Here is a 27,734-nt window from a genome sequence, read left to right as displayed (position 1 = left end):
TCTGGCTGGGTCACTCAAGCACATTCAGAGACCTGTCCCGAAGCCACTCCTGTGTTGTCTTGGCTGTGTGCTTAGTGTCGTTGTCCTGTTGCAGGGTGAACCTTCGCCCCAGTCTGAGGTCCAGACCACTCTGGAGCGCTCCTCATCAAGGATCTCTCCATACTTTACTCCGTTCATCTTTCCCATGACCCTGACTAGTCTCCCAGTCCCTGCCGTTGAAAAACATCCCCACAGCATGATGCTGCCACCACCATGCTTCACCGTAGAGATCTTTTTTCTCATGATCTGAGAGTCCTTTAGGTGCCTTTTGGTAACTCCAAGCGGGCTGTCATTTGCCTTTTGGTTAAGAGTGGCTTCCATCTGGCAACTCGATTATAAAGGCCTGATTGGTGGAGTGCTGCAGAGATAGTTGTCTCATGGCTTGGTTTTTGCTCTGACATGCACTGTCAACTGTGGGACCTTATATAGACAGGTGTGTGCCTTTCCAAACCATGTCCAATCAAGTGAATTTACCACAGGTGGACTCCAATCAAGTTGAAGACACATCTCAAGTATTAACATGATGACATTATCCTTTGGTTGAAATTTCACCCTCAAAACAAAACCTTTTGCAAATCCAATACATTTTACACAGATTCCACTTCACAAATGACGTTGGAACAAAGTTGATTCAACCAGTTTGTGCCCAGTGGGATGTGTACTGGCATTGGACCAAGACAAATTGGACCAAGACAGAGCGGAATAAAGTACACCATGAGCCCAACTTCCAGGATCTGCAAATACTGAGGTAAATACTCAGGTAAGTTGAGACAGAGTACATTGTAAAGTGGAACAGACAAAATATATGAGTGTTAGTATGATTTCTTTGAAACTGATACCATTTTGGCAATTCGGCAGATTTTAGACCCAGATCAGATACCTTAAGTATTATGACATTTAGCATAACTGAAATAACCATAACCATAGTGATTTAGATAAGCACAGACACAAAGCAAACAGAAGTTGAAAGAGATATTGATTCAAACTAAGACAATGGAGGATGAGATAGAACTGACAAATGAAGATTTTTTTTTCCAGAAGGTTCCAGTAAACTGAGGAAACACTAACAGGTATGGTTAACAATAACAGGCATGGTTAACACTAACAAAAGCTTGGGTTCATCCAGGATCTTTGCTCTCTGCTACAAAACCGTCTGACAATCAGCCCATTCTTCCACCCACCCAACACCCACCTCTGCACTTTTGCAATCCGGGACGACAGCCAATCAGGACCTGACTTGTCTCCCTTTCCCAGGTGCCCCTGCTCCTACTTTTTCCTACTCTGAGTGCTCTTTACTCTCTTCTCAAGCCCACCCTGACTTCATGAATCACCCCCTGCATATGTCTTCAGTGAGGGTCTCACCTCCAGTTCACACTCTGCTTAAATAATTCCAACTCCCCTCTTCTATTCGCCTTATTCAGCTGCTGTGCTCTCCACCTGAAGTGTGTGTGTATGTAGGATTACCTGGGAGTCTGTGTCGACACCATGGCTTTGGTCCAGGTGCTCAGAGTCCTGTGCTGCCTGCTGCTCACTTATCACCTGGGTGATGCCAGAAGAATCAAGGGAAGTGGAACAGGTGAGTGTCTGATTTGTCACTTATAAGGAACTTCAAACCTGGGTTGGATGTTAATCAAAAATATTTTTAAGCCTTACTATAAAGACTACAGGCCATACTTTATAAAATACAAAGAGGTACTTAACTATATTTGCTGCCCCTGGGTGGAAACAATTGATGTATATAAACTCTGGATTGCTGATGCTGTGTAGTGGCCATTGAGAGGCTTTGTAGCACCCGGTTGGCCATGTTGACACTCCCCAGTAGGAGCAGTCCTCCATAGGAATGAATGGAATTCTACAGTATTTAAATTACATGTTTCAAGGACAAAATGACACATATTTAAGTATTTTTGTTGTAGTGGGGACAGTAACGTTAGTATTCTAAAGAAATGATACTTTAAGGAAAATGTTTTATTTTTTAATATATTTTTTCATTTTAGATTATTACAGTTTTTGGTGACTGTGAAATGACCAATTCTGAGAATGGAGATACTAACAGTGCTAGTTAGATGTAAAATATATTACTGTTGTGAAGGATCTACTACAATACTATCACTGTTGTGGCTGAAGTGACAACAATGTGGAGGGAGAGTTTGGCGAAAATAAAACAAACACTGCATATAAAATATAAACAAATATTTAAAAAAAATAGGTATAAAAGATTAATATTAATATAAAATATACAAAAAATACAGTCAGTTGTATGAACAAAAAAAATCTACCATCTCTAAGGACTGTTTCCCAACTCATATTTCTTGCAATTACAAATGGAAGCTGGATTACAGCATCACCACACAACGTTATACTTTATATTGGAAGTGTCTCTAGTCTAGTGTCCACTCATGGTCAAACTAGACAAGGAATACACAGATTCTAGTCACAAGTTGTGAAAAACTGAGTTTAAATGTATTTGGCTAAGGTGTAAACTTCCGACTTCAGCTATATATAGAATACATTTTTTATGTCTGTGTCCATATTATCCATGAGTTTCTAGTGGTTATGTTTCAAGATAAAAATGTTAAGAAATATAATTAAGAAAAGCGACTACTCAGCAGTGCCATTATTTTCAATTACCTCTGCAACTCTTCCAACTATTTACCTTTTCACAACTGCTACAAGTTTGGTGACAAAATACATATTGACATACTAAAATAAATACAAGTGTATAAAAAATAAAAAATAAAGGATATTTCATGCTGAAACCCTCATATTAAACACCAATGGTATTCACTAAATTGATGGTTTATATTTATGATAAAGTTTTACAGCTTTGTCATTCTATTTTTTATTTTAAAACTATGGTATTTGATTATTTTTGATATATTTGACATGTGATGAGGCCACGTAGAGGGCCAGAAATGATTAGGTACACGTGTGATGATCTGGAGAACCCAAAAAGGCCACTAGATATCATATGATAAAATTCCCCCAAAAACCTTGAAAGTTATCAATTCTGTGTTTACTGTTAAACTTAGAAGGATTCCAGTAAGATACCCTCCCTTTGCAACCCTTCAAATGAGACTAAAACCCGTTTCTCTTTTTCCAAGATAAATGCTCTGATGGAGAGCTGGGTGCCCATTCTTGCTTCTGCTCTGAAGACCAGTCTTGGAGATGTCAATGTGATCGTTACTGATTGGCTTTTACAGGCCAATATGAACTACCCTAACGCAGCCCAGAACACTAGGGCAGTGGGGAAGGACGTAACATTCCTGCTACAGTGGCTGCAGGTGAGAGTCAGGAAAGTGTTCAGCGTGTTCAACAAGGACTGTCATTGCAAAGTACTGTTTGTGTGACAGAAATGATAAGACAACCTCTTTAGGAGATATAATATGTCTCCTACAAAAGATGTTAATGTCACATCATCCCCTCCTTTTCACATCAACACTAAAATAATAACAATCTTTGTGTGTCAGGAGTTTTACCAGTTTCCTGCAGAGAAAGTTCATCTGATTGGATACAGTCTTGGTGCTCACGTCTCTGGATTTGCTGGAAGCTACCTGGGAGGGCGTGGGAATATTGGACAAATCACTGGTGAGGTTTTCTACTCTCTGTAAATATTTTGTAACACCATTTCCTGGCTAAATAATGCATTTGAGTACAATTCTTATAGAAGTATCCAAGTCTAATGGCACTCTGGTGAAAAGCCTGAGATCCTTTGTGTTTCTTTGTACAGGTCTGGATCCAGCAGGTCCCATGTTTGAGGGCATGGCAGCATCAGACAGACTGTCCCCTGATGATGTCCTACTTGTGGATGCCATCCACGCCTACACTCAAGAACGCATGGGGCTGAGTGTGGGCATCAAGCAGGCTGTGGCACATGTTGACTTCTACCCCAACGGTGGTGACTTCCAACCAGGATGCCACCCTTTCCAGAGCTTAATGGAACATATTGCCTTGCATGGAATCAATGGTGAGTCTGTCACAGTGGTGGAGTGGGGAGGGGAGAGTCATTTGGCATTTAGAAAAGTATTGGTAGGGTATATTAAGGAGAAGAGCTATTTTTGATCAAAGTAAACCATTACCATTTACCTTGCAGAGAGGCACAAACTAAAATAATAAAGCAGTATTGTGTGAAAGCAGTGCCTCATCTTATATTCACGCTGCTCTGCTGAATATGAATAGAATTCCCAATAGTCAGAAATAAGTGGTAGTGGGATTTCGGGGGATTCAATCAAAAACTGTTTTTTTTCTTACATGAAAGACAGAAGCACATTATCTGTCATCCTCATGAGTTAATTAGCCAAATACATCTCCCTCAGCCCTGTCCGTCCACTCTGCATTCTGCCTCCAGGCTATGACGAGATCTCCTCAGGAGAAGCAGGCCTGAAGACAGGTCTCAGATCAGTCAGCTCACAGACATAAAGAGGTTGACAGGCTTTTTACCCAGAGAAGTGACAGGACATTATGACAGATCTGCTTTGGGGGTAATCCCCAAATAATGACCAACTAAAAAGTATAATCAGGATCTTGTTAAGGCATAGTCTGTATTCTGAGGAGGGGAAAAGATTGAAGGCTGGCACAGATACAGTTCTGAACAGCCTCAGTCCCAGTTTAGTTTAACCAGGGCTAGAATGATGCAGTGAGCTGATCACAAAGGGGAACATTTGAGTCCAAAGTTTGAATGCTCAATTCATATGTGTTACAGTCTTATTACCTGCCCCCTTTTGAAATTCCACTCACATTTCCACTCTTTCTCTCCTAGGTTTTGAGCAGACAGTGAAATGTGCCCATGAGCGTTCAGTCTACCTGTTCATCGACTCCCTTCTGAACAAAGACAAGCAGATCCTGGCCTACAGATGCAGTGATGACAATGCCTTTGAGAAGGGTACCTGCCTGGACTGCCGCAAGAACAAATGCAACACACTGGGCTATAACGTCAGGAGGGTTAGTGTCGCCGGCAAGAAGCTCTACCACAAGACCCGCTCTCACATGCCCTACAAACGTAAGTGCACACAATGGTGTCCCATGTCCCTTACAGACAAAACCCACTCTTCCATGTACTTAGGAAATACTGTAGAATGTCAGAACTTAACAAGCAGGAAAGCGTGTAGTTGGCACAGGCAGGAGCCTAGAGTAATACATGTTAACTTCATGGCATTGTACTGTACTGTACAAAACCAGGAATAACATTTTGCACAAGAGCTTTCTGGAACACGAGTCCTTGGTCAATAACACCATAAAGTCTCATGGGAAGAGACAAGCAGGGAATTGTAGGCATGTTACATTGTTTGATGCAAAGACCATATTAGTTTGACGCAAAGACCATATTAGTTGGGACACACTTTGATCAATATATGCCATGACAAGGTCTCACTAGGAAATAAGGGTCTAGGGTCTATTTCAGATCAAGGGGACAGTTTTTGGTATCTGTAGAAGCACTTTGTGAAAGCTGCTGATGTAAAAAGGGATTTATAAAAAACATTTGATTGATTGATATGATGAGGTAAAGTCTCTGGAACTTTGGTAAGGTTGTAGTGACAGGAGTTTAGAAATCTGAGACTGTGGCTTTATTGAAAAAGACTTAATCTGCTGTGGAGCACAGCCAATAACAGCCACTTTAAAGCTTCTCCTCCTCTGATGCCAATTAAAGTCCTATCCCAGTCTCCTTTTCACTTTTCTAACCTTTATTTAACGAGGCAAGTCAGTTAAGAACAAATTCTTATTTACAATGAAGGCCTACTGGGGAAACAGTGGGTTAACTGCCTTGTTCAGGAGCAGAACAACAGATGTTTACCTTGTCAGCTCAGGGATTTTATCCAGCAACCTTTCGGTTACTGGCCCAACGCTCTAACCACTAGGCTATCTGCTACCGACATCAACACCATCCTGACACCAACAACATCAACCCTATCCTGACACCAACACCATCCTGACACCAACACCATCCTGACACCAACACCATCCTGACACCAACACCATCCTGACACCAACACCATCCTGACACCAACCCTATCCTGACACCAACCCTATCCTGACACCAACAACATCCTGACACCAACACAATCCTGACACCAACACCATCCTGACACCAACACCATCCTGACACCAACACCATCCTGACACCAACACCATCCTGACACCAACCCTATCCTGACACCAACCCTATCCTGACACCAACCCTATCCTGACACCAACAACATCCTGACACCAACACCATCCTGACACCAACACCATCCTGACACCAACACCATCCTGACACCAACACCATCCTGACAACAACACCATCCTGACATCAACACCATCCAGACACCAACCCTATCCTGACACCAATACAATCCTGACACGAATACCATCCTAACACCAACACCATCCTGACATCAACACCATCCTGACACCAACAACATCCTGCACCAACACCATCCTGACAACAACACCATCCTGACACCAACCACTAGCTTCAGTGTCTGGAAAGTGTTGCTACAGCATATTACCACACTGCACTCATCTCTCACATACACAGACAGACACTACCTGACGGTGAGATGCATGGGTGTGGACAGCAGGCTTTGCAGGTATGTGTGGAGTTTGAGTGCGTGTGTGTGTCAGAGGGCATGTGTGTGTGAGCAGTAGGTGAGTCTGTAACAATAGCTGGTGTGTATTATGGCAGGGTGTGTGTTGATCTGTGTGTAGGTGTGTGTGTCAGTGTGTGTGTAGGTGTGTGTTATGTCAGGGGGCGTGTAAGTGTTTATGAGTGTAACATCCTCTACCGTCTCTCTACTGGCCTCTCTGACTAGAGCATGAAAGTCTGCCTCCTGCCTGTCTGGTGGCGCCCAGAAGCTGATGTCATAAACAAAGCTCTGTGGAAACAGGGAGAAGGGATGGAATGGTTGCTCTGGCAATGGGCGGAGCAGGAAGTGGTTGAGGAAGTGGGGGTCAGGTGACCAGAGCAGGCGCAAATCAGTGAGGGAGTACCATTATACTGCTGAACATTGCACCCATTGTACACTGCTGCTACTCGCTGTTTGTTTGGTACCTATGAATAGTCACGTCGCCCCCACCTACATGTACATATTACCTCAACTAGCCTGTACCCCTGCACACTGACTCGGTACTGGTGCCCCCTGTAGATAGCCTCGTTATTGTTACTCTTATTGTGTTACTTTTTATTATTACTTTTTATTTTAGCATACTTCGTAAATATTTTCTTCTTCTTGAACTGCACTGTTGGTTAAGGGCTTGTAAGTATTTCACGGTAAAGTCTACACTTCTAATCGTCGCGTGTGGCAAATAAAGTTTGATTTCATTTGAGTAGACCAGTGACGCCAGGAGGTCAAGGTTCAGACACACACTGACGTCATCAGTGAGGTCATCAGCCCACACCCGGCCTAGCCGTCTCATTGGCTCGGCCGCCAGCCGCAGTGACCCCTGCTCCTCAGCCAGGGAAAGCCCTTAGAGGGTCAGCAGACGCTCCAGACTCCGTCCCAGGTCAGGGACTGACTGAAAGGCTTTGGGCCATGCTCCCCAGACGAGGAGCTGGTGGAAGGCAGGCGAGGACCAGGGACTGATGTGAACTCTCTGAAAGACTAGGCCACTCATACCATGCAGAACCTCCTCTTTCTCTCTGTATTATCTCCCCTCTCTCAGTATCTACATCTGAAGCAGTAAAGAAGGACGCAGCACGTATTCCCCAACACCTGCGCACTCCTCTCCCTCACCTTCACACACACTGACCTCTCCCTCACCTACACACTCCTTACCATAGCTGCTACAGTCTCTCTCCCTTCCCCCATCTTCTGAGTTGTAGGTTATGTGTGTGTCTGCCAGTAAGTCCACAAGTGTCTATGTGTTCGTGATCATCCGAGGGTGTGTGTGTGGGTGGGGTGTAGCCAGTAGCAATGTGTGTGTGTGTGTCTTGTATCTCAGTGCAACAGGCATTTAGTCTCTGGGGGAGGAGTATATGGCCAGGGGGAGGGGCTCTGTAACCACAGAGACAGGCCACTCCCTCTCCAGGGCCTGAACCAGAAAGGCCTGAACCAGAAAGTCCTGAACCAACCTGACGGGATGATTAGAACTAGAGGAGAGACAACCCCTGTGTATGTAATGTGATAGTTCAGCAGGTATGTGGTAGGTCAGTGTGTGTCCTCCCATCATGCGCTTCATTTATCACCTGATTAATTTAACAAAAGGCACATCTTAATATGTGGTCCAGGTATCCACATGACATGGCAAAAGTGGGGGGGGTGGCCAGTCTCAACGCCAACAGTGAAGAGGCGACTCCGGGACGCTGGGCTTCTTAGGCAGAGTTATCTGTCCAGTGACTATGTTCTTTTGCAAATCTTAATCTTTTATTTTTATTGGCCAGTCTGAGATATGGCTTTTCTTTGTAACTCTGCCTAGAAGGCCAGCATCCCGGAGTCGCCTCTTCACTGTTGACGTTGAGACTGGTGTTTTGTGGATACTATTTAATGAAGCTGCCAGTTGAGGACTTGTGAGGCGTCTGTTTCTCAAACTAGACACACTAATGTACTTGTCCTCTTGCACAGTTGTGCACCGGGACCTCCCACTCCTCTTTCTATTCTGGTTAGAGACAGTTTGAGCTGTTCAGTGAAGGGAGTAGTATACGGCGTTGTACGAGATCTTAAGTTTCTTGGCAATTTCTCGCATGGAATAGCCTTAATTTCTCAGAACAACAATAGACTGACGAGTTTCAGAAGAAAGGTCTTGGTTTCTGACTTTTTTGAGCCCGTAATCAAACCCACAAATGCTGATGCTCCAGATAATCAACAGTCTAAAGAAGTCCAGTTTAATTGCTGCTTTAATAAGCACAACAGTTTTCAGATGTGGTAACATATTTGAAAAAGGGTTTTCTAATGATGAATTAGACTTTTAAAATGATAAGCTTGGATTAGCAAACACAACGTGCCATTGGAACACAGGAGTGATGGTTGCTGATAATGTGCCTCTGTACGCCTATGTAGATATTCCATTAAAAATCAGCCGTTTCCAGATACAATAGTCATTTACAACATTAACCATGTCTACACTGTATTTCTGATCAATTGATGTTATTTTAATGGATAATTTTTTAAAGGACATTTCTAAGTGACCCCAAACTTTTGAACGGTAGTGTATTTTGGAGCAGCTACATAGGTTCAGTTTGAAAACATTGTTTAGAGATGATGAAGATATTATGCACTTTTATATTTGGTATGTCTTGTCCATGTCGTCTTTCCTGACTTCTCCTCTCTTATTCTCCCTGCAGTCTACCACTACCAGTTCAGGATTCAATTTGTCAACCAGATAGAGAAGACTGAGCCCACTCTCACCATCTCTCTCACTGGGACAAAGGAGGACAGCCCTGAAATGCCCATCACTTTGTGAGTATCACACCACACCAGGCCCCTTCGCACAACTCTTAGGGCAATATATGTCTATTGTTTTTTATTAAATTGCTCAAGCTCAGTAAATTTGGTTGGGAATCATTGATGGACACTAATATTTAAACTTTGACTCTGATTTTCAAGCAAATTTAAGTTAGAACGTAGATTGGACCAGGAACGCTCAACACCTCTAGAAAAGCCATTCTGGTGTGTCTTTGGCATTAACATTTGTGTAACATTTGTATGTTATACATTCAGAAAACTGACACAGGGTTTCCGCTAACTTTTTATCTGAGCTTTGCTCCTTTCATATATCTTTTGATCCTGACAAACTCCCCAGTCCCTGCAGGTGACAAACATACCTATAACATGATGCTGCCACAATACTTGAAAATACAGAGAATCAACAACATTGCATTCACTCCACATTACTGGCCTGTATGACAAAGTGAAAAGAAGGAAGCTTGTGTTAAAAATTCCACTAAAAACATCCATTCTGTTTGCAACAAGGCCGTTAAGTAATACTGCAACACAACACGGCAAATAAAATAACTAAATTAAAAACTACAGGCTTGGGTCAAATCAAATACAACATAAAACAGAGTGAAACCCTCTGTAATTTTAAGTATTGTGGTGGCAGCATCATGTTATGGGTATGCTTGTCACCAGCAGGAACTGGGAGTTTGTCAGGATCATAAGAAATATGAAAGGAGTGAACCCCAGATAAAAAGTTAGAGGAAAACCCACCGTAGTCTTCTGAAGACCTAACCCTGGGATAGAGTTGTATTTTTCAGCTAGATAATTACACAAATGATAATGCCAAAAACTCACCAAAATACCAATATATATTGAGTGTTCCTGAATGGTCCAGTCTCAGCCCTGACTTAAATCTGCTTGAAAATCAGAGACAAGGTTTGAATATTTCTGTCCATCAATGATTCCCGTCCTAATTTACTGAGCTTGAGCAATTTTTACAAAATAACTATGGATATATATGATGCCATAGGAGCTGTGCAAGGTTGGTTGAATCTTATTAAAAATTATTCACAGCTGTAGCGGCTGTCAAAGGTGCTTCAACCAAGTAATAACTCTGGGATGTGAAGACAATCGATACATCTTCATTTTGTTTTAATTTAGAGGATTTTCTAGAATTAGATTGTGTAGATCTATCTAATTGAATCCCTTTTAAGATTGAATTTAAAGTCAGCTACATGTGAAGACTGTGCAAGGGGTCTGTAGACTTTCACTAGAGACTGCATCCAGTCAGCTCTCACTCTGTCCCTGTACAACATAGGGTAGCAGTAATGGAAGTACATGGAAACAGCTCATACCTCTGAATGAAATAGGACTATAAATGGAGAGGGAGATATCAATAATTGATGTGTGTGTGTGCATCACAAAGGAACACTCTCCCTGCCAACCTACATTTTGATCCCATTCTGCTCTATATTGCCTAATGAATGATTCACGTGCATCTACACTAAGAGTAGAGAGTCACATGGTTTTTCCTCCCTACTGTCACAATTCTGGAGGGGAATGAAAATACTGTATTTCCTCACCCCCACCCCTGAATGTCCTTATAAAAGAGGCTGCCCAAGTCTATGGTTATTTCACATGCAGAGCTGTTTCAGCTAATAAATAACAATGTAATAGTGAAACCCTTCTTCTGATTTTCAGGTTCATTACTTGCAGCCCATGTGTGAAAGAAACTTGGGAAAAAACCTGAGGAAGTGCATCAAGGTGAATGTACTACTCTCTAACCTCTCTCTCTTTCTCTCAGCATCGAGGAGATCTCAGGCAATAAGACATACACCTTTCTGATCACCCTGGACTCAGATGTTGGGGACCTGATGATGCTGAAGTTCCGCTGGGAGGGGAGTGTTGTAAACAATATGTGGAGCAAGATGCAGACCTTTAACCCCTGGAGCAGTGGGGGAATGAGGCCCAAGCTCACCGTGGGAAAAATCCGTGTCAAAGCAGGCGAGACACAAAATAGGTGGGTATCCATCCCTCTGGGGGGCAAGAATGGTGTGAGATTGAATTGCATTAATAAAGATCAATAAAGGCAGTTGAGGAATGCGTGTGGGGGTGGGTAGGTGAGAAGGGAGCGGGGACACACTGAGAGCTCTGTCTGCTAACGTGCCAGTTTGGCTCGTTAGTCACCCAGCTATGAACTACCAGAGGGGCTCAGCTTTCTCTGGATGGCAAGGTTATGTAACACTAATTGTGATACGGCACGCTGACGGCAGCCCTCGTTATATAACAAGATTCAATATAAATAATGAAATAGATAGTTAGTGAAAGGCACGTAATCCAAATGGGTATACACCGGCAGAGACATGTCATATTACGTTGTAAATTATTTCATGCAAGAGCACATTATAAATCTTAAAGGTTAAGAAGGCTGTATAGGCTCCATTCCACCCTTGAGATGCTGTGCTATAAATATCAATCTTTCTAACAAGCACCACAAAATACCATAATAATCATGTATACTATGAGTTGATCAATATCAGCAGTATACTGAACCACACAGTACAAGCATTTTTGTCTGTTTGAGGCCTATAGTACAGTATTTCCGAAAAGTACTATTTCAATGGCAATTTACGCCCTCTGGTGTGTGAATTATGAAAGTTATCTATCGTGGATGTACTTTTTCTCCTCAATTTGAATTTCAACGCATGTTACAGTTTTGAACTTTGATTCCGCCTAATCCGAACTGTTGATGTTGCATATAGCACACGTTGACAAAAGTGTCGCTGATTTTCAAATCTCAGTCAAAATGACCGAGTATGCTAGAAGTCGAACCTATAATCTTCTGATCCTTAGTCAGACGCGTTACCCATAGCGCCAGAAACATGCTAATGATTGACAAACACCATAACTACCCTCTGATTGGTCAATTCTGGATACTTGGTAGCAGACGGCAATATGATTGGTTATTATGGTCATTGGTCGCATCCAATTTGCGGACATTGAGGGGATTCGATTAATCTGGACCAGGCGCCCGGTTAAGGGTGTTTTGACCGGGTGAAAATTGGAATCGGACTGCCTCCCTGGCGTGAACCCCGTTCAAAACCAACGCCGAAGTCGGCTCAAAACAAAAGTGACGTAATTAAGTACGTCGAGTAATGAGTAGGATTCAGTGTTTTCACCTGCAAAAGTGATTGTTTTTTATTTTATGAAAACTATTTATCTGCCTTCCCAATTAAAACTACTTAGACAATTCGAACATATATTTTATGGAAAAGTTATGTTGAATGGTTCTGGACGATGCACCATGCTGCCTTGTTGACAACATGATCGAGCAGCGTAGACTCGACTACTGTTCGATTTGAGAGGGCGCTTCTCCCTCACCGCTTTTGCCATTTCACGTCATGTGTCACAGACCGGAAACCCCGCGACTCAGCATAATCGAATCCGCCCATTGATTCCGCATCACCGTTACTGATGTATAAATGAGCTATACATTAATGGTGGATATAGGTAAAGACACTCAGTACAAATTCACAAGATATCGCTAATTTCATACATATACAGACATGCACAAAATGTACGAGCTTGCCAGGAGTCGAACCTAGAATCTTCTGATCCGTAGTCAGACGCGTTATCCATTGCGCCACAAGCCCACTGCTTGTAAGTAGCGCCGCTGTAGCTTTCCTCTCATTGGTCAAATATAGTTTCCTGGCGACGGACGGATTGTTATGGTAATTATAACCAATCATTTTATTACAGAACATTACAATAGGCTTCATCATCAGAAATGACCCTGACGGAAACACACCTGATCATGTACAACTCTGTTTTTAGGGCGACTTTTTGTGCCCAGACAAGTGATGGAATATACATTCGGCCACTGTTCGATTTGAGAGGGCGCTTCTCCCTCACCGCTTTTGCCCGTTCACGTCATGTGTCACAGACCGGAAACCCCGCGACTCAGCATAATCGAATCCGCCCATTGATTCCGCATCACCGTTACTGATGTATAAATGAGCTATACATTAATGGTGGATATAGGTAAAGACACTCAGTACAAATTCACAAGATATCGCTAATTTCATACATATACAGACATGCACAAAATGTACGAGCTTGCCAGGAGTCGAACCTAGAATCTTCTGATCCGTAGTCAGACGCGTTATCCATTGCGCCACAAGCCCACTGCTTGTAAGTAGCGCCGCTGTAGCTTTCCTCTCATTGGTCAAATATAGTTTCCTGGCGACGGACGGATTGTTATGGTAATTATAACCAATCATTTTATTACAGAACATTACAATAGGCTTCATCATCAGAAATGACCCTGACGGAAACACACCTGATCATGTACAACTCTGTTTTTAGGACGACTTTTTGTGCCCAGACAAGTGATGGAATATACATTCGGCCATCGCAAGAGAATGTCTTCGTGCGCTGTGAAGAAAATGCTCAAAAACAGCGCAGAAGAAAAACGCATTTGTCTTGAGTCGGATACTTCGATCAGCAGGTTCGGCTCTAGCTTTTGGGGGGCTCTAAACTAGATTTGGTTGGTGTCTCCCCTCCTCACCGCAAAACACTTTAGTGCCAGCTGACAGCTGAGAGGAAATGTTATTTTTACAGTTAATTTCCTGCAGTTCTACACATTGTGCCATGCGCCAGAAAGAAAATGTTGACATTTTATAACAAATGTAATGCAATATATATGCAGTTTCACAACTAATTTCATAGTTATATATATATATATATATCCATTGCGCCACAAGCCCTATATATATATATATATATGCAGTTTCACAACTAATTTCATGCAATTCTACCCATTTGCTATAGGGCAGAGATACATTTTTGCTATAAAAAAAATAAAAAAATATCCTACAATTCTACACATTTTGCCATGACTTATGCCATGTTAATATGAGTGAGAATCACTATCAAAATCAATGGGGGTCCCCTGAATGCCCAGTCGGTATTTGATTACTACAAGTTTAGATAGCTGGCTAGACCAACTACCAATCTAAGAATTGACATGGGTAATTGTCAGCCAATCAAGTGACTGACATAAGTTAAAAACTGCTGATGCAGAATACCTGGTGTATTCTACTATTCTTACTCTCAAAAGTAAGTTGAGACCCTGACTAAATAAAACATTGGTTTGTAATATTTACATTTTCTCCAACAACAGTATCTGTTTTCCAACCTAATTTATATAAAAATATTTATTTAAAAAAATCTTGACAATCATGAATTTTTACTAAGATTCAAATGTTATACAGATATTTTCAAATGGTTGCAAAGAAGTCATTGTTAATATAACATTCTATCCAAATTAAGATTCACAACCTGTGTACAAAAAGTCATATTCATACACTTTTATTTTTTATCACCAGGGTAGCCTAGTGGTTAGAGCATTGGACCTAGTAACCGAAAGGTTGCAAGTTCAAATCCCTGAGCTGACAAGGTACAAAATCTGTCGTTCTGCCCCTGAACAGGCAGTTAACCCACTGTTCCTAGGCCGTCATTGAAAATAAGAATTTGTTCTTAACTGACTTGCCTAGCAAAATAACGTTTTTATTTAATTTTTTAAAATACTAATGTCTGTTGGAAAAATATTCTGCCCAGGGGCCACTTTTCATTTGTCCTGTTATACCTAACATCTAATTGGAACCTTTTCCATCTCAATTTTTACTGACTCCCAATATGCATGTAAATTGATGGGCACACTGCATCAGAGATAAATTAATCATTTGCAGCATCCCAAGAATTTGTTGGCCACACAGTATTTTCACACACTGAGTTTACACAACAGCCATAGCCTTGGTAAACAGACTGGGTGCAAAGACTACAGTCGAGCCAACAGTGTTTGAGCATCATCCTCTGCCCCCAGGATTCATTCACAGACCTCCCTCTCCCTTTCTAATGAGACCCCTGCTATTTGTCTGATACCAGACTGGATCAGACAGCCCAGCACACAGCAGGACTGCTCACCCTGTCCCAGTTGTGTCTGAGGGAAATTAAATCCTATCCTGGACAAAATGTCCCCCTGGTTTCCCCAGAGAGCTTTGGCCCAGAGATAGCTCGGTGCTATGAAGCAACTGTGCATCTGCAGCAGGCCCCAATCAGACAGCCTGCCCCCTTATGGGCTGCAGTGTTCTGGCATAAGACCAATCTGCAGGACAGGACACTGATTAGACAGGGACCATGGTTATATTTCACACAGCCGATAGCCCCTCATAGCCTTGCATACTGATACCCTGATTACAACCACTTACTTATTTTACAGCTTTTTATAATACTGTATTATCACCCTAACTGCGTATACAAATACTTGACACACTTTCTGGGTACTTGATTATGATAACCAATTCTGCTACAGTCCCATGGGATATGATACATGTTCATCTCACTAAAGCTATATATTTGTACAAACTTTTCAGTGTAAGAGGAGACATGATAAATCATCAAATAAATCAATGAATGGAATCAATTTAATGCTGAAGGAAGAGCCCTATTTAACATGTTCAAGTGACTGTGGGGCAAGAGAAGCATGGGGAAAAGAATTGGGAGTTTCAGCACACAACTGGTGTGGCAGAAATGGAGAAAAGTCATTGTGAAGATTGGAATGCAGAGAGCAATGTCAGGGAGGCTACAGGCAATTACCTCTGCTCTCAGTGCTGAGGAAGTACAAAGGTAGACGGGTCTACGATTTTACTAGAGCTGTGGCTACCTTGGGGCTGTGTGATATAGAAAACAGTGTTCCAACATAATGAGAAATATGTCATTAGTTGTAAGGAAAAAACCTTGGGAGTTAGTATTATATTATCCCTTATATTGCATGATGCTGAGAAATGTCCCCATCACTTCAAACAATCCAAACTAGAGAGACTAAATCATCCATAGAAATCACTGCCAATTTAAGACAATTAGCATGTTTTTTGTTTAACAATACAAAACATTAACATACAAAAGACAACATTTAGACGCACACAAACATCAATGACATCACACCTGCCAAGCCCGACCCAGCTCTTTAATATATTTAGATAATGAACCATATGATTTTTCTATTGTCTTAACGATGGAGGATTGGTATATTTCAAGATAATGGACGAGAAGATACCCATTGGGTATCCCACTGCACCCTCATATGACAGGTCTTGAAATATGAACCAAAAAGTAAATTTACATGAATACTTCTGACAGCCAACTTTCTAACTCCACCCATTACTTTTGGACTGTTGCATTCCCAAAAGGTATGGATTATTCAACCTTTGTTAGTTTTACACTTAAGACATATGACTCTCCTTCTGCTGAAGAATTTGATCTATTTTTAATACATTAGTTTTCAAATTGCATGGATTTGACAATTTCTACATCGGTCAGTGCAAAATTGCTTTTTAATTCTGTCATGGAAATACATGTATGTCCTATTACCAAATAATTGATGATTGATGCATACTGAAAAGCTGTTCAAGGATTGTTTTTTTGCTAGTGAGATTTGTTCTTGTAGAATCCGTTTCATTTTCTTCCATATCGTTATAGTGTTCTTAACTATGAAGTTGTTCATGTTCTTAGCTTTATCCTTTGAAAAATAGACATGTGAAAAGATTCTGGGGGTGAGCATGTGCATCTTCAACCCATTGTTCCTTTTTAGTGCATTTAACAATGTCTCAAGTAAAAGCCTTGGGTGGGGAGTTGATGCAATTCCAAGTCTGGGAGGTTAAAACCACACTCAGATTTAGCGAGATGTAAAACTTTTCTTTTATTCTGAGTTTATGAGCTTGATTTTCTTGGACGATAGCCCTGTCAAGCTGTGCGATATCTTGAAGTGGGCCTTCTGTTTTGCTTATCCACTGAAAGTGACAATGAACAAACCAACCATGGAAGGACTTCTCAGCCATTCTTTTCCATTCTCTGAACATTTTTTGATCAAGTCTATTTTTATTAAAGCATTTCAAGTAGTTAAAAAAACAAAACAACATTTGCACAATACTTTTTGCAATTTTAGTAAAATGTTTAAATTTGAGTAGAACGGGAAACAGAACCAAGAAAAGAAAATCGTAAAGAAAATTGAAGATACTGTTTAAAACACAGCAGACATTCAAATCAGACAGCAGTATTAGACTTTTCCCATTCTGGATTCTCTCGGTTTACATTTCAGAGCAAGCGTTTCTCCCCCCAAAATTTGCAAGACAAATTAAAGACAGAAATGTAAATCCCAGGCACCGCCCCCTATATACCCACCTATTACCTTACCACAGGAATAAAAGACAATGAGAAGAATGAATTTAAGACGACCACACTCCTCCGATGAGCCTTACTAAATGCCAAAGGTAATGAGAAACAATATTTTATTATCCAGCACAAACCCATACTCACCAGCACCAAACAGAAAGAACAGAGAAAGACATGTTAGAATCAAGGGAGGATCAGTTTTTTTTCTCTCCATTTCAGAGGCTCTCTTGTAGACATTGTATGTGGCTACATAGATAAGAGTCATTTTTCCTCATTCAATATTGACCAGTTTTGGGAGGAAACAATGAAGGCATTAATATGTGAAGAGTCCTGCTGGACTTTAATTAAGCTCCAGGACACACTGCCTAGGGTCTACCTACCTGATAAGGCATAATGGGCCAGAATCAGTCATATAATATCAATATAGTCACATCATTTAAATGGGATAAACAAAGTCATCAAAAATAAAAGGACTTAGGGTTACCTCCTGACCTTGAGTGCTAGTCTATGCTCATTCTGATTTGAGAGACCTTGGTAACAGGCTCCGAAAGACTTTCCACACCTGCCACACAAAGACAGGACAACAAACAGGACGGTACATTTATCCCACATCCTCTCCCTACAGTCAGTCAAGTTGACCTTCTAAAAGACACCTGAAGTTAAGCAGTGTCACTTTGGATATCCTGCCTGTGTCCTGGTCTCCGTGGCTCTGAGCCGGCGGTACATTACAAACCCCACTGACCTCCAGACAGACTGTGGAGTTGCAATGGGCTCAGGAGAATCAGACTCAACTCCATTTAGACACATGTTGTATGTCTTTACACAAACCACAGAATATGACATATAGGTCTCCTTTGGTGGAGATCATCCCCAGAGCAGAGCTACGTACTTCCAATAGAGATGTGGGGTTAGGGAGAGAGACAGGACATGCAACACAGATATGCATCATAGGAGAGAAACAACATGGAAATGATAGCCAAAGGGAGAAAAGTTACAGGCAATTGGTAGCCTTATCAATCTCAGTTCATATGTAACAGCTTCGCATAGCTGGACACTCAGACATTAAGCCATTGTAGGACTTTATCGATACAATTCCCCCATATACAAATATCTGAATTGCTAAAATAAGAAAAAAAGAAAAAACAACAACAATCACATTAAAGCCATCCAGGATCTTCATCTGGCAAACCATTCACATTCCTAATGCATGCCATAAGAGTAGAAGATTCCTCAAGCTGCCTTCAAACTGGTATGTAACAGGGCATTCGGTTGTTCCCTGGTCAGCTCTTAAAGACTGTGCATTTATTAAGGTAACAACATTGGTGAGGGCAGCCGAGCTAGGCGAGAGCATGTCCAGACCAGTACAGTGACTGTCTGTGATGCCCTCTGTAATATTGCCCCCTATGGACCCTGGCCTGTGTTCGCAGGCTCTGGCCAAGGCCCTGTGACTTGAAGAATATGATGTAACCACGTTCAGTGGCATAGTCATGAGGTGTAGCACCAGCCAGCCCTTGGACAGCCTTGTATGCTAATGCATTGAAGATTCTCTCCTTTCTCCAACCATCCCTCACATGGAATGATCAATAGACAAGGTACATCTGCTGTATTTAGTGGTTCAGTGATTCACATCAATGCATTGAGTCAGAAAAAAATTGCTGAAGAGAACAATATGTCATAATTAAGTAAAAAATTTAAAAGCTACAGTTGCATCCCCAAACTGCACCTCTAGAAGCAAACATATCTGAAAATGACACCTTCCACCAGCCCAATGATATCCTCCGATATCACATCCGAATATCACAACAGTCTCTACATCTCTGTCGCCTCTCTATACCCTGCTTTAATCACATTCAGCATTATGTTTACATTCCCTCCATGTTCTGATAACCGAGGTCTGTTCTGATCCACCCCACAGCAGCTTCTAAATGTGACAGATAGGGCTGTTTTTTGTTTTATTAATCCTGAGAGAGTGAATTAAAACAGTAAATAATCTTCATCAGACAGCAGGAAAACAATCGATTTCATATGATACAAAGAAAAAAAATCTACATCTCAATACCTGTACAATTGCACGCAGAAAGAACATGTATGCTTTGGAAATAAAAGCCTGTGCATTTTTTCTTATCATGTTTTGATTACAAAATAATAATTACATTGGCAAATTAGTCTCTTCTGCTGCAATGTCTCACATCCTGGCTTTGCATGGCTGCAAAAACCCATGTGACCTGCAGTCCTGTTTTCCTGCTCAGGAGGGCAGCACTTCAGAAAGGACAAACAGATGAAACACACTAAAAAGGAGGAGAGGAGAGGCTGCATGACCACAATGCTGCTGCTCCCCTGCACTCCAGGAAAAAAGAAAGAAAAAAGAACAACAGAAATCAGTAATTTTCTCTTCCCGTCATTGCCAAGAGCTTTCCTATAATATTCTCTGCTTAAAGCTGTGTGAAGGACAGCTCGGCTGGCTCCCAGAGCAGTGGTGTTGGGTGAGTCCGTTAGGTCCTGGAACTGTACGTCTTGTCTATTGAAATCAGTTCTGTTGACAGTTAGTTTTGCAGATGGGTGGTTGCAATGAATGGTACAGGTAACTCTTTGGAGTGAAGTGTTCCCACTGTAGGCACTAGGAAGAACCAAGGCAAAGAGGGGCCCAGTGTCTCAACGTCTCATCTGACCCAACTGATAGTTCTCTCTGGGCTGGCGTTGGTTTCGCTGCTGCTGGGGCTGCTGGCCATTCGATTGCTGCCGTCTCCTCCTCTTCAACGTGCCTGCATGGGGAGACACGAACACACTGCTCTCAACATCATAACACTCACACACATACCTGCTTGCATAAAATTAACCAGAGTTACACTTCTTCCAAACACATATGCTACGCTATACTATGCTACACTATACTATGCTACACTATAGTATACTATGCTACACTATAGTATACTATGCTACACTATGCTACACTATAGTATACTATGCTACACTATAGTATACTATGCTACACTATACTATGCTACACCACACTATACTATGCTACGCTATACTATGCTACACTATAGTATACTATGCTACACTATACTATGCTACACTATAGTATACTATGCTACACTATACTATGCTACACTATAGTATACTATGCTACACTATACTATGCTACACTATACTATGCTACACTATGCTACACTATACTATGCTACACTATACTATGCTACACTATAGTATACTATGCTACACTATACTATGCTACACTATACTATGCTACACTATAGTATACTATGCTACACTATAGTATACTATGCTACACTATAGTATACTATGCTACACTATACTATGCTACACCACACTATACTATGCTACGCTATACTATGCTACACTATAGTATACTATGCTACACTATACTATAGTATTCTATGCTACACTATACTATGCTACACTATAGTATACTATGCTACACTATACTATGCTACACTATACTATGCTAGACTATACTATGCTACACTATAGTATAGTATGCTACACTATACTATGCTACACTATAGTATACTATGCTACACTATACTATGCTACACTATAGTATACTATGCTACACTATACTATGCTACACTATAGTATACTATGCTACACTATACTATGCTACACTATACTACACTATAGTATACTATGCTACACTATACTATGCTACACTATAGTATACTATGCTACACTATACTATGCTACACTATACTATGCTACACTATACTACACTATGCTACACTATGCTACACTATATTATGCTACACTATACTATGCTACACTATGCTACACTATAGTATACTACACTATAGTATACTATGCTACACTATACTATGCTACACTATAGTATACTATGCTACACTATAGTATACTATGCTACACTATACTATGCTACACTATAGTATACTATGCTACACTATACTATGCTACACTACAGTATACTATGCTACACTATACTATGCTACACTATACTATACTATAGTATACTATGCTACACTATAGTATACTATGCTACACTATACTATGCTACATTATAGTATACTATGCTACACTATACTATGCTACACTATACTATGCTACACTATAGTATACTATGCTACACTACACTATACTATGCTACACTATAGTATACTATGCTACACTATACTATGCTACACTATACTATGCTACACTATAGTATACTATGCTACACTATACTATGCTACACTATGCTACACTATACTATGCTACACTATGCTACAGTATACTATGCGACACTATACTATACTATGCTACATTATACTATGCTACACTATAGTATACTATGCTACACTATACTATGCTACACTATAGTATACTATGCTACACTATACTATGCTACACTATACTATGCTACACTATAGTATACTATGCTACACTATACTATGCTACACTATAGTATACTATGCTACACTATACTATGCTACACTATACTATGCTACACTATGCTACACTATAGTATACTATGCTACACTATACTATGCTACACTATAGTATACTATGCTACACTATACTATGCTACACTATACTATGCTACACTATAGTATACTATGCTACACTATAGTATACTATGCTACACTACACTATACTATGCTACACTATAGTATACTATGCTACACTATACTATGCTACACTATACTATGCTACACTATACTATGCTACACTATAGTATACTATGCTACACTATACTATGCTACACTATAGTATACTATGCTACACTATACTATGCTACACTATACTATGCTACACTATACTATGCTACACTATACTATGCTACACTATACTATGCTACACTATACTATGCTATGCTACGCTATACTATGCTACACTATACTATGCTACACTATAGTATACTATGCTACACTATACTATGCTACACTATACTATGCTACACTATACTATGCTACACTATAGTATACTATGCTACACTATACTATGCTACACTATAGTATACTATGCTACACTATACTATGCTACACTATACTATGCTACACTATACTATGCTACACTATACTATGCTACGCTATACTATGCTACACTATACTATGCTACACTATAGTATACTATGCTACACTATACTATGCTACACTATAGTATACTATGCTACACTATACTATGCTACACTATACTATGCTACACTATGAATATTTTGTTTCCCCCACATCTTCAGTCTAGCTGGGGAAATATGTTTCCCCCCCAGTGTTGAGGCATAACGTACCTGGCAGTGGCTTGGGTGGGGGCAGTTTGGGGTTGCTGCTGGGTGTGTGGACACTGCAGATCTTGATGAAACCAGCCATCAGCATGATGAGAGCAATGCCCATCAGCAACACTGCCCACCAGTGAGCCTGGAACACAGATTATGCAAAGTCATATTTTTTCCGTGTCTGACAACTTTCATATTGAAACTGAACATTTTATAAATTGAGATGTATTTAGCTCCTGAAATTGTTTTAATGCAAACGGGAGTGACAGTTTCAGCAGTAGGGTGAACTAATATTCTGAACAACACAGGTAACTACAGTAGAACTAGAACATTGGCTGGGCCTGGGACACTAACCACTATCCACTCTGCGATGTTCTCGTAGAGCTCCGCGTTAAAGATGGCTTTCTTTAGCCTGGCCAGGGGGCCGTCTGCGTCCACAAGCCGGCACCTCATGAACACGTCGCAGTAACCCTTGAAGTCGTTGCAGGGGGAGCCTGGCTGCAGCGTGGTGATCTTCTTGCTGAAGAAGCGGGCCCACTTCTCGGAGCCCGTGCTGCTGCAGGTGTCGGGTTTCACTGCAGGGTGGGGGAGGAGACGGGGCACACCACTGTGAGGTCACTGCTAACAGGACAATCCCAGTCGTTGTAGGGTCTTGGTGGTTTAAGATGCATGTCATATTGGGACGGATGGCCAATAATGAGCCGGTGATAGTGGTAACAGGTAAATTACAGACACTTACTTCTCTCCTGACAGCAGACGTGGCACAGCTCAGTCTCGTCTGTTCCCTCAATACTGGCACAGGTACACACTTCCAGACCATACTTCTCACAGATGGAGCCAGAGCAGCCCTGGTCAACAGAGACGTGGAGAGGGAAAGGGAAAAACAGGGTGAGTGTCAGCTATGCTCCATTATGATGATTTAAAGCACTTCAACACACGTTTGGTCAGAGAGCTAGACCATACCCCGTTGAGGCAGACTTGTGTCTCTCCATGGCAGGCGGTGAAGTTGGCTTTGGGTTCAGAGGTGGGGCACTGGGCAGTGCCTCCGTTACACATGCCCTGTTCAGCACACTCTGACTCGTCCCTACACTTATCATTGGAGCCCTTGAAGTTGCACGTCGGTGTACAGCACGGACCCTGGCTGGGACTGACAACACAGAACACACACCAAGTCAGCTTCAACTTCCTTTTTACTAAGGCAGAAACAGAAACAAGTTGAATACTATATTCAATAAATACTACAACAGTACTAACTGTAAAATCAACAACATTTTGTCGTACATTATTGGCCACTTACCTACAGATTTTGCCGGGCTTAAGTTTGCACTTGTTGCCGTCGGCCTCGTTGGCGTTGTAGCAGCACTCGTCTTTACACTGGTCACTGTAACCACAGTCACACTGCTCCCCTGCCTCCACCAGACCATTACCACAGATGGGCTGGCCAGACTCTGCACAAACACACACAGGAAGGAGTGATGAGATGCAGTAGAGGACACATAACCTTGGATGTCCATTCCAATGACAAGCGCACCCACATTTCCTTTGCATATGCAAAGATGGACGCCCGCAGGTGCATGTGCGGACACACACACACACACACACACACACACACACAACCTCAGAAAGACGGCACTTACCCACAAAGCAGTTGCCCCTCTTCTTCTCCAGGACCTGGCTGATGTTCCTCACGCTGCAGATAGAGAACTTGTTGTTGTTGAGCTTGTCCCCTGATGTGGCCCGGGCGTACATGATGTAGTTCCCCTGCTCCTTCTTCTCCTGGGCCTTGGACTCTCCTGGGGTGCACTCTGTCCCAGAGTCATGCTGTCAAACCATAGGGAAGAGGTTCATAGGGAGCCAATGAGCATCCCTCTCCTCCCTCAGGAGGGCGTTAACATAGACTCCTCCACTACTGGGACTTTAAACCAAGACACATCCTATGGTGAGAATCTCAACAAAGTGATATACAACTGATTAGCATGTGCAGTATGATCTGGTTTGTGCACTGAGATAAAAGACCAGACTAGAACCAGACAAGGCCCAGGACAGAATACTCACCGGAGAGCCAAAGTTGTGTCCAACCTCATGTGCGAAGGTGATGTGGGAGACCTTGGGGGGGACATGGGAGGCGTAGTTCTGCACCGTGATGATGCCGGTGTTCAGAGACTTCTTCTTCCCATCAGAGTACAACTTACTCTTCTCACAGATACCTCCGGAGCTCCCTAAGAACACAGTAAAACCACTCATCAAGATCACATACAGTACACACCTTGGAGGATTCTGTCTTTCACACTGTATCCCAACCAACAAACTAACAGGACCATAGTGAGGATTTACATGGCATTGAGGATGTACTATTTCCAACTCTGACACAAGTGACAGTGAAATGATGTAACACTCTTATTGGAGTAAATTAAACCTGATACACTGCCTGGAGTGAATAAGCAGAGATCTTTGCTACTGTAGGGGAGCAGAGGGCATTTGGGCCCAGTGGCCACCCGTGTAGGTGAGACACAGAGACACAGACAGCAAAGCAGCCAGGTGGTGCTGAATATGCCCGCAGGGGGAGAGTGGCAGCTCGGGCACAGCAGGGGACCTGAAGGGCGCTGCGCCACAGTCACTGAGAATGCGAATTTAAACTTGCTCACTTACCCATTCTCAAAGAGAGAAACGCACTGTCTGGAACACACACATCGACAGACATGGCCAGCTAGCTGTAAAGTGCAAGTGTGGAGCATACTGACACTTAGATTTTTCTCAATCTATTTGGGAAACCTGATTTTGATTGAATAGTTGATTGAATAGTTTCATATTGTGTTTAAAGGGAGTGTTTAAAGTCAGCTCAGATAGTGGGAGTGAGCAGTGGCAGACAGAGCTGAGTCAGAACAGCTTCTCTGTCCCACCCTACAGTACTATCAGATTCAGCTGGCACATTTACCGGTCTGCCTCTAGGCTCCCCCTGCACTATACACTCAACACTGCCCTGTCTGAGATCACAGAGTGTGTGTATATGTGTGTGTACGTGTGTGTGTGTGGGGGGGGGGGGGATGTACAGAGAGAGAGAGTGTAGGAGAGAGAAGTGGAAATCCCAGTTGCAGTAAGGTCCAATCTCTCCTACAACTGTGGACTAGAGGATTTCTATTTTCTAACCAGCCAGGCTAGGAGGACTGGGGCTCTTCTGGAATACCAGGCAGTGGCGACATCTTTATCTGAGAATAGCCTGTGTGCTTAGTCATAAGGAGGCCACACCTTTGACTACAACAGCTTTCAGACACACAGAGACATGAAACAAAAGCACTTTACAGTATAGGGACATATTTGTGTGTGTGTGTGTTGCGTGTATGAGGAATGCCTCCATTGAAGCCACTTATGAGTGTGGTAATGGATCAAATCCATTAAGAAAACCATTACCCAGGCCTGACTGGTGTCTCTAGTAGCAGTCTGTTGTCAGTCCACTCCACTGGAGCGTTCAAGGCAGATCTCTTCTCTACAAGCCCACAGCCTCCCTCTACAGCTATACAGACCCAGATCGATTCAGCCTGCTTAGAACATTGCTTATTTGCCTGTATTGATTCCTAGTGTTTGTCGTTGTTTTTCATCTTGGGTTCTGTGAGTTAGAAGTTAATCAAGATATGTTGACGATACCTGGGCCAACTGACACTGACCCTTCATTTAAACCTCACTAAGGAAAACACAGCTTGAACTCTGACCTCTGGGGCTGCTGCTCATTGAAATAAACTTATAGCAGTAACATGTGAACTTGGGATTCAACTACAGTACTGTCCACTCTCTCTACCTCTTGATTATTACTGTGAGGATGTCCTGAACCAGGCACAGCCTGCATCTGTATGGACTCCTGTTCTATCTGGTAATGACCCGTCAACCAGAACTGTAGAGCTCTGGGTCACCCCTGTCACTGTAGAGCTCTGGGTCACCCCTGTCACTGGAGAGTTCTGGGTCACCGCTGTCACTGGAGAGTTCTGGGTCACCCCTGTCACTGGAGAGCTCTGGGTCACCCCTGTCACTGGAGAGCTCTGGGTCACCCCTGTCACTGGAGAGCTCTGGGTCACCCCTGTCACTGGAGAGCTCTGGGTCACCCCTGTCACTGGAGAGCTCTGGGTCACCCCTGTCACTGGAGAGCTCTGGGTCACCCCTGTCACTGGAGAGCTCTGGGTCACCCCTGTCACTGGAGAGCTCTGGGTCACCCCTGTCACTGGAGAGCTCTGGGTCACCCCTGTCACTGGAGAGCTCTGGGTCACCCCTGTCACTGGAGAACCCTGGGTCACCCCTGTCACTGGAGAGCTCTGGGTCACCCCTGTCACTGGAGAGCTCTGGGTCACCCCTGTCACTGGAGAGCTCTGGGTCAACCTTGTCACTGGAGAGCTCTGGGTCAACCTTGTCACTGGAGAGCTCTGGGTCACCCCTGTCACTGTAGAGCTCTGGGTCACCCCTGTCACTGTAGAGCTTTGGGTCACCCCTGTCACTGGAGAGCTCTGGGTCACCCCTGTCACTGGAGAGCTCTGGGTCACCCCTGTCACTGGAGAGCCCTGGGTCACCCCTGTCACTGGAGAGCTCTGGGTCACTCTTGTCACTGGAGAGCTCTGGGTCACCCCTGTCACTGGAGAGCTCTGGGTCACCCCTGTCACTGGAGAGCCCTGGGTCACCCCTGTCACTGGAGAGCCCTGGGCCACCCCTGTCACTGGAGAGCCCTGGGTCACCACTGTCACTGTAGAGCTCTGGGTCACCCCTGTCACTGGAGAGCTCTGGGTCACTCTTGTCACTGGAGAGCCCTGGATCACTCTCGTCACTGGAGAGCTCTGGATCACTCCTGTCACTGGAGAGCTCTGGGTCACCCCTGTCACTGGAGAGCCCTGGGTGACCCCTGTCACTGT

At 42.7% G+C, this 27,734-nt stretch overlaps 2 protein-coding genes and 2 non-coding genes across 4 annotated transcripts in view; 1 reads left to right on the top strand and 3 right to left on the bottom strand.

The window, feature by feature from the left end:
• The first annotated feature begins 1,259 nt into the window (after positions 1-1,259).
• LOC109872997 (hepatic triacylglycerol lipase-like) lies at positions 1,260-14,269 on the top strand. The gene is made up of 9 exons (XM_031815776.1): positions 1,260-1,615; positions 1,956-1,963; positions 3,144-3,323; positions 3,510-3,627; positions 3,770-4,006; positions 4,799-5,038; positions 9,299-9,413; positions 11,197-11,412; positions 13,758-14,269. Exons 1-9 carry the CDS (start codon positions 1,525-1,527, stop codon positions 13,876-13,878), a joined length of 1,326 nt encoding a protein of 441 aa, XP_031671636.1. The 5' UTR covers positions 1,260-1,524; the 3' UTR covers positions 13,879-14,269.
• Positions 12,973-13,045, bottom strand: trnar-acg (transfer RNA arginine (anticodon ACG)). The gene has a single exon. It is a non-coding gene; the product is annotated as a tRNA-Arg (tRNA).
• trnar-acg (transfer RNA arginine (anticodon ACG)) lies at positions 13,504-13,576 on the bottom strand. Its single transcript has one exon. It is a non-coding gene; the product is annotated as a tRNA-Arg (tRNA).
• Positions 14,270-17,308: 3,039 nt separating the features above from the next.
• LOC109887842 (disintegrin and metalloproteinase domain-containing protein 10-like) overlaps positions 17,309-27,734 on the bottom strand; it is a 112,145-nt gene continuing 101,719 nt past the window's right edge. Inside the window, exons 9-16 of the mRNA XM_031811347.1 lie at positions 24,901-25,064; positions 24,483-24,666; positions 24,143-24,293; positions 23,809-23,992; positions 23,585-23,693; positions 23,200-23,420; positions 22,861-22,987; positions 17,309-20,386 (exon numbers count right to left, since the gene is read on the bottom strand). Of these exons, the coding sequence (XP_031667207.1) occupies positions 20,277-20,386; positions 22,861-22,987; positions 23,200-23,420; positions 23,585-23,693; positions 23,809-23,992; positions 24,143-24,293; positions 24,483-24,666; positions 24,901-25,064 (1,250 nt within the window). The 3' untranslated portion in view covers positions 17,309-20,276. The remainder of the gene's footprint in view (positions 20,387-22,860; positions 22,988-23,199; positions 23,421-23,584; positions 23,694-23,808; positions 23,993-24,142; positions 24,294-24,482; positions 24,667-24,900; positions 25,065-27,734) is intronic.

The sequence above is a fragment of the Oncorhynchus kisutch genome, linkage group LG3, assembly GCF_002021735.2.
Source record: "Oncorhynchus kisutch isolate 150728-3 linkage group LG3, Okis_V2, whole genome shotgun sequence".
Taxonomy (NCBI): Eukaryota; Metazoa; Chordata; class Actinopteri; order Salmoniformes; family Salmonidae; genus Oncorhynchus; species Oncorhynchus kisutch.
This window is presented reverse-complemented; position numbering and strand designations above follow the sequence as displayed.

Bases quoted from the DNA above. Each gene is read 5' to 3' on its own strand.
- LOC109872997 (XM_031815776.1), top strand. From the start codon at position 1,525: ATGGCTTTGGTCCAGGTGCTCAGAGTCCTGTGCTGCCTGCTGCTCACT. The intron at 5,039-9,298 runs GTAAGTGCACAC...TTCTCCCTGCAG, and splicing joins CTCTCACATGCCCTACAAAC to TCTACCACTACCAGTTCAGG. The intron at 11,413-13,757 runs GTGGGTATCCAT...CTCTGTTTTTAG, and splicing joins GCAGGCGAGACACAAAATAG to GACGACTTTTTGTGCCCAGA.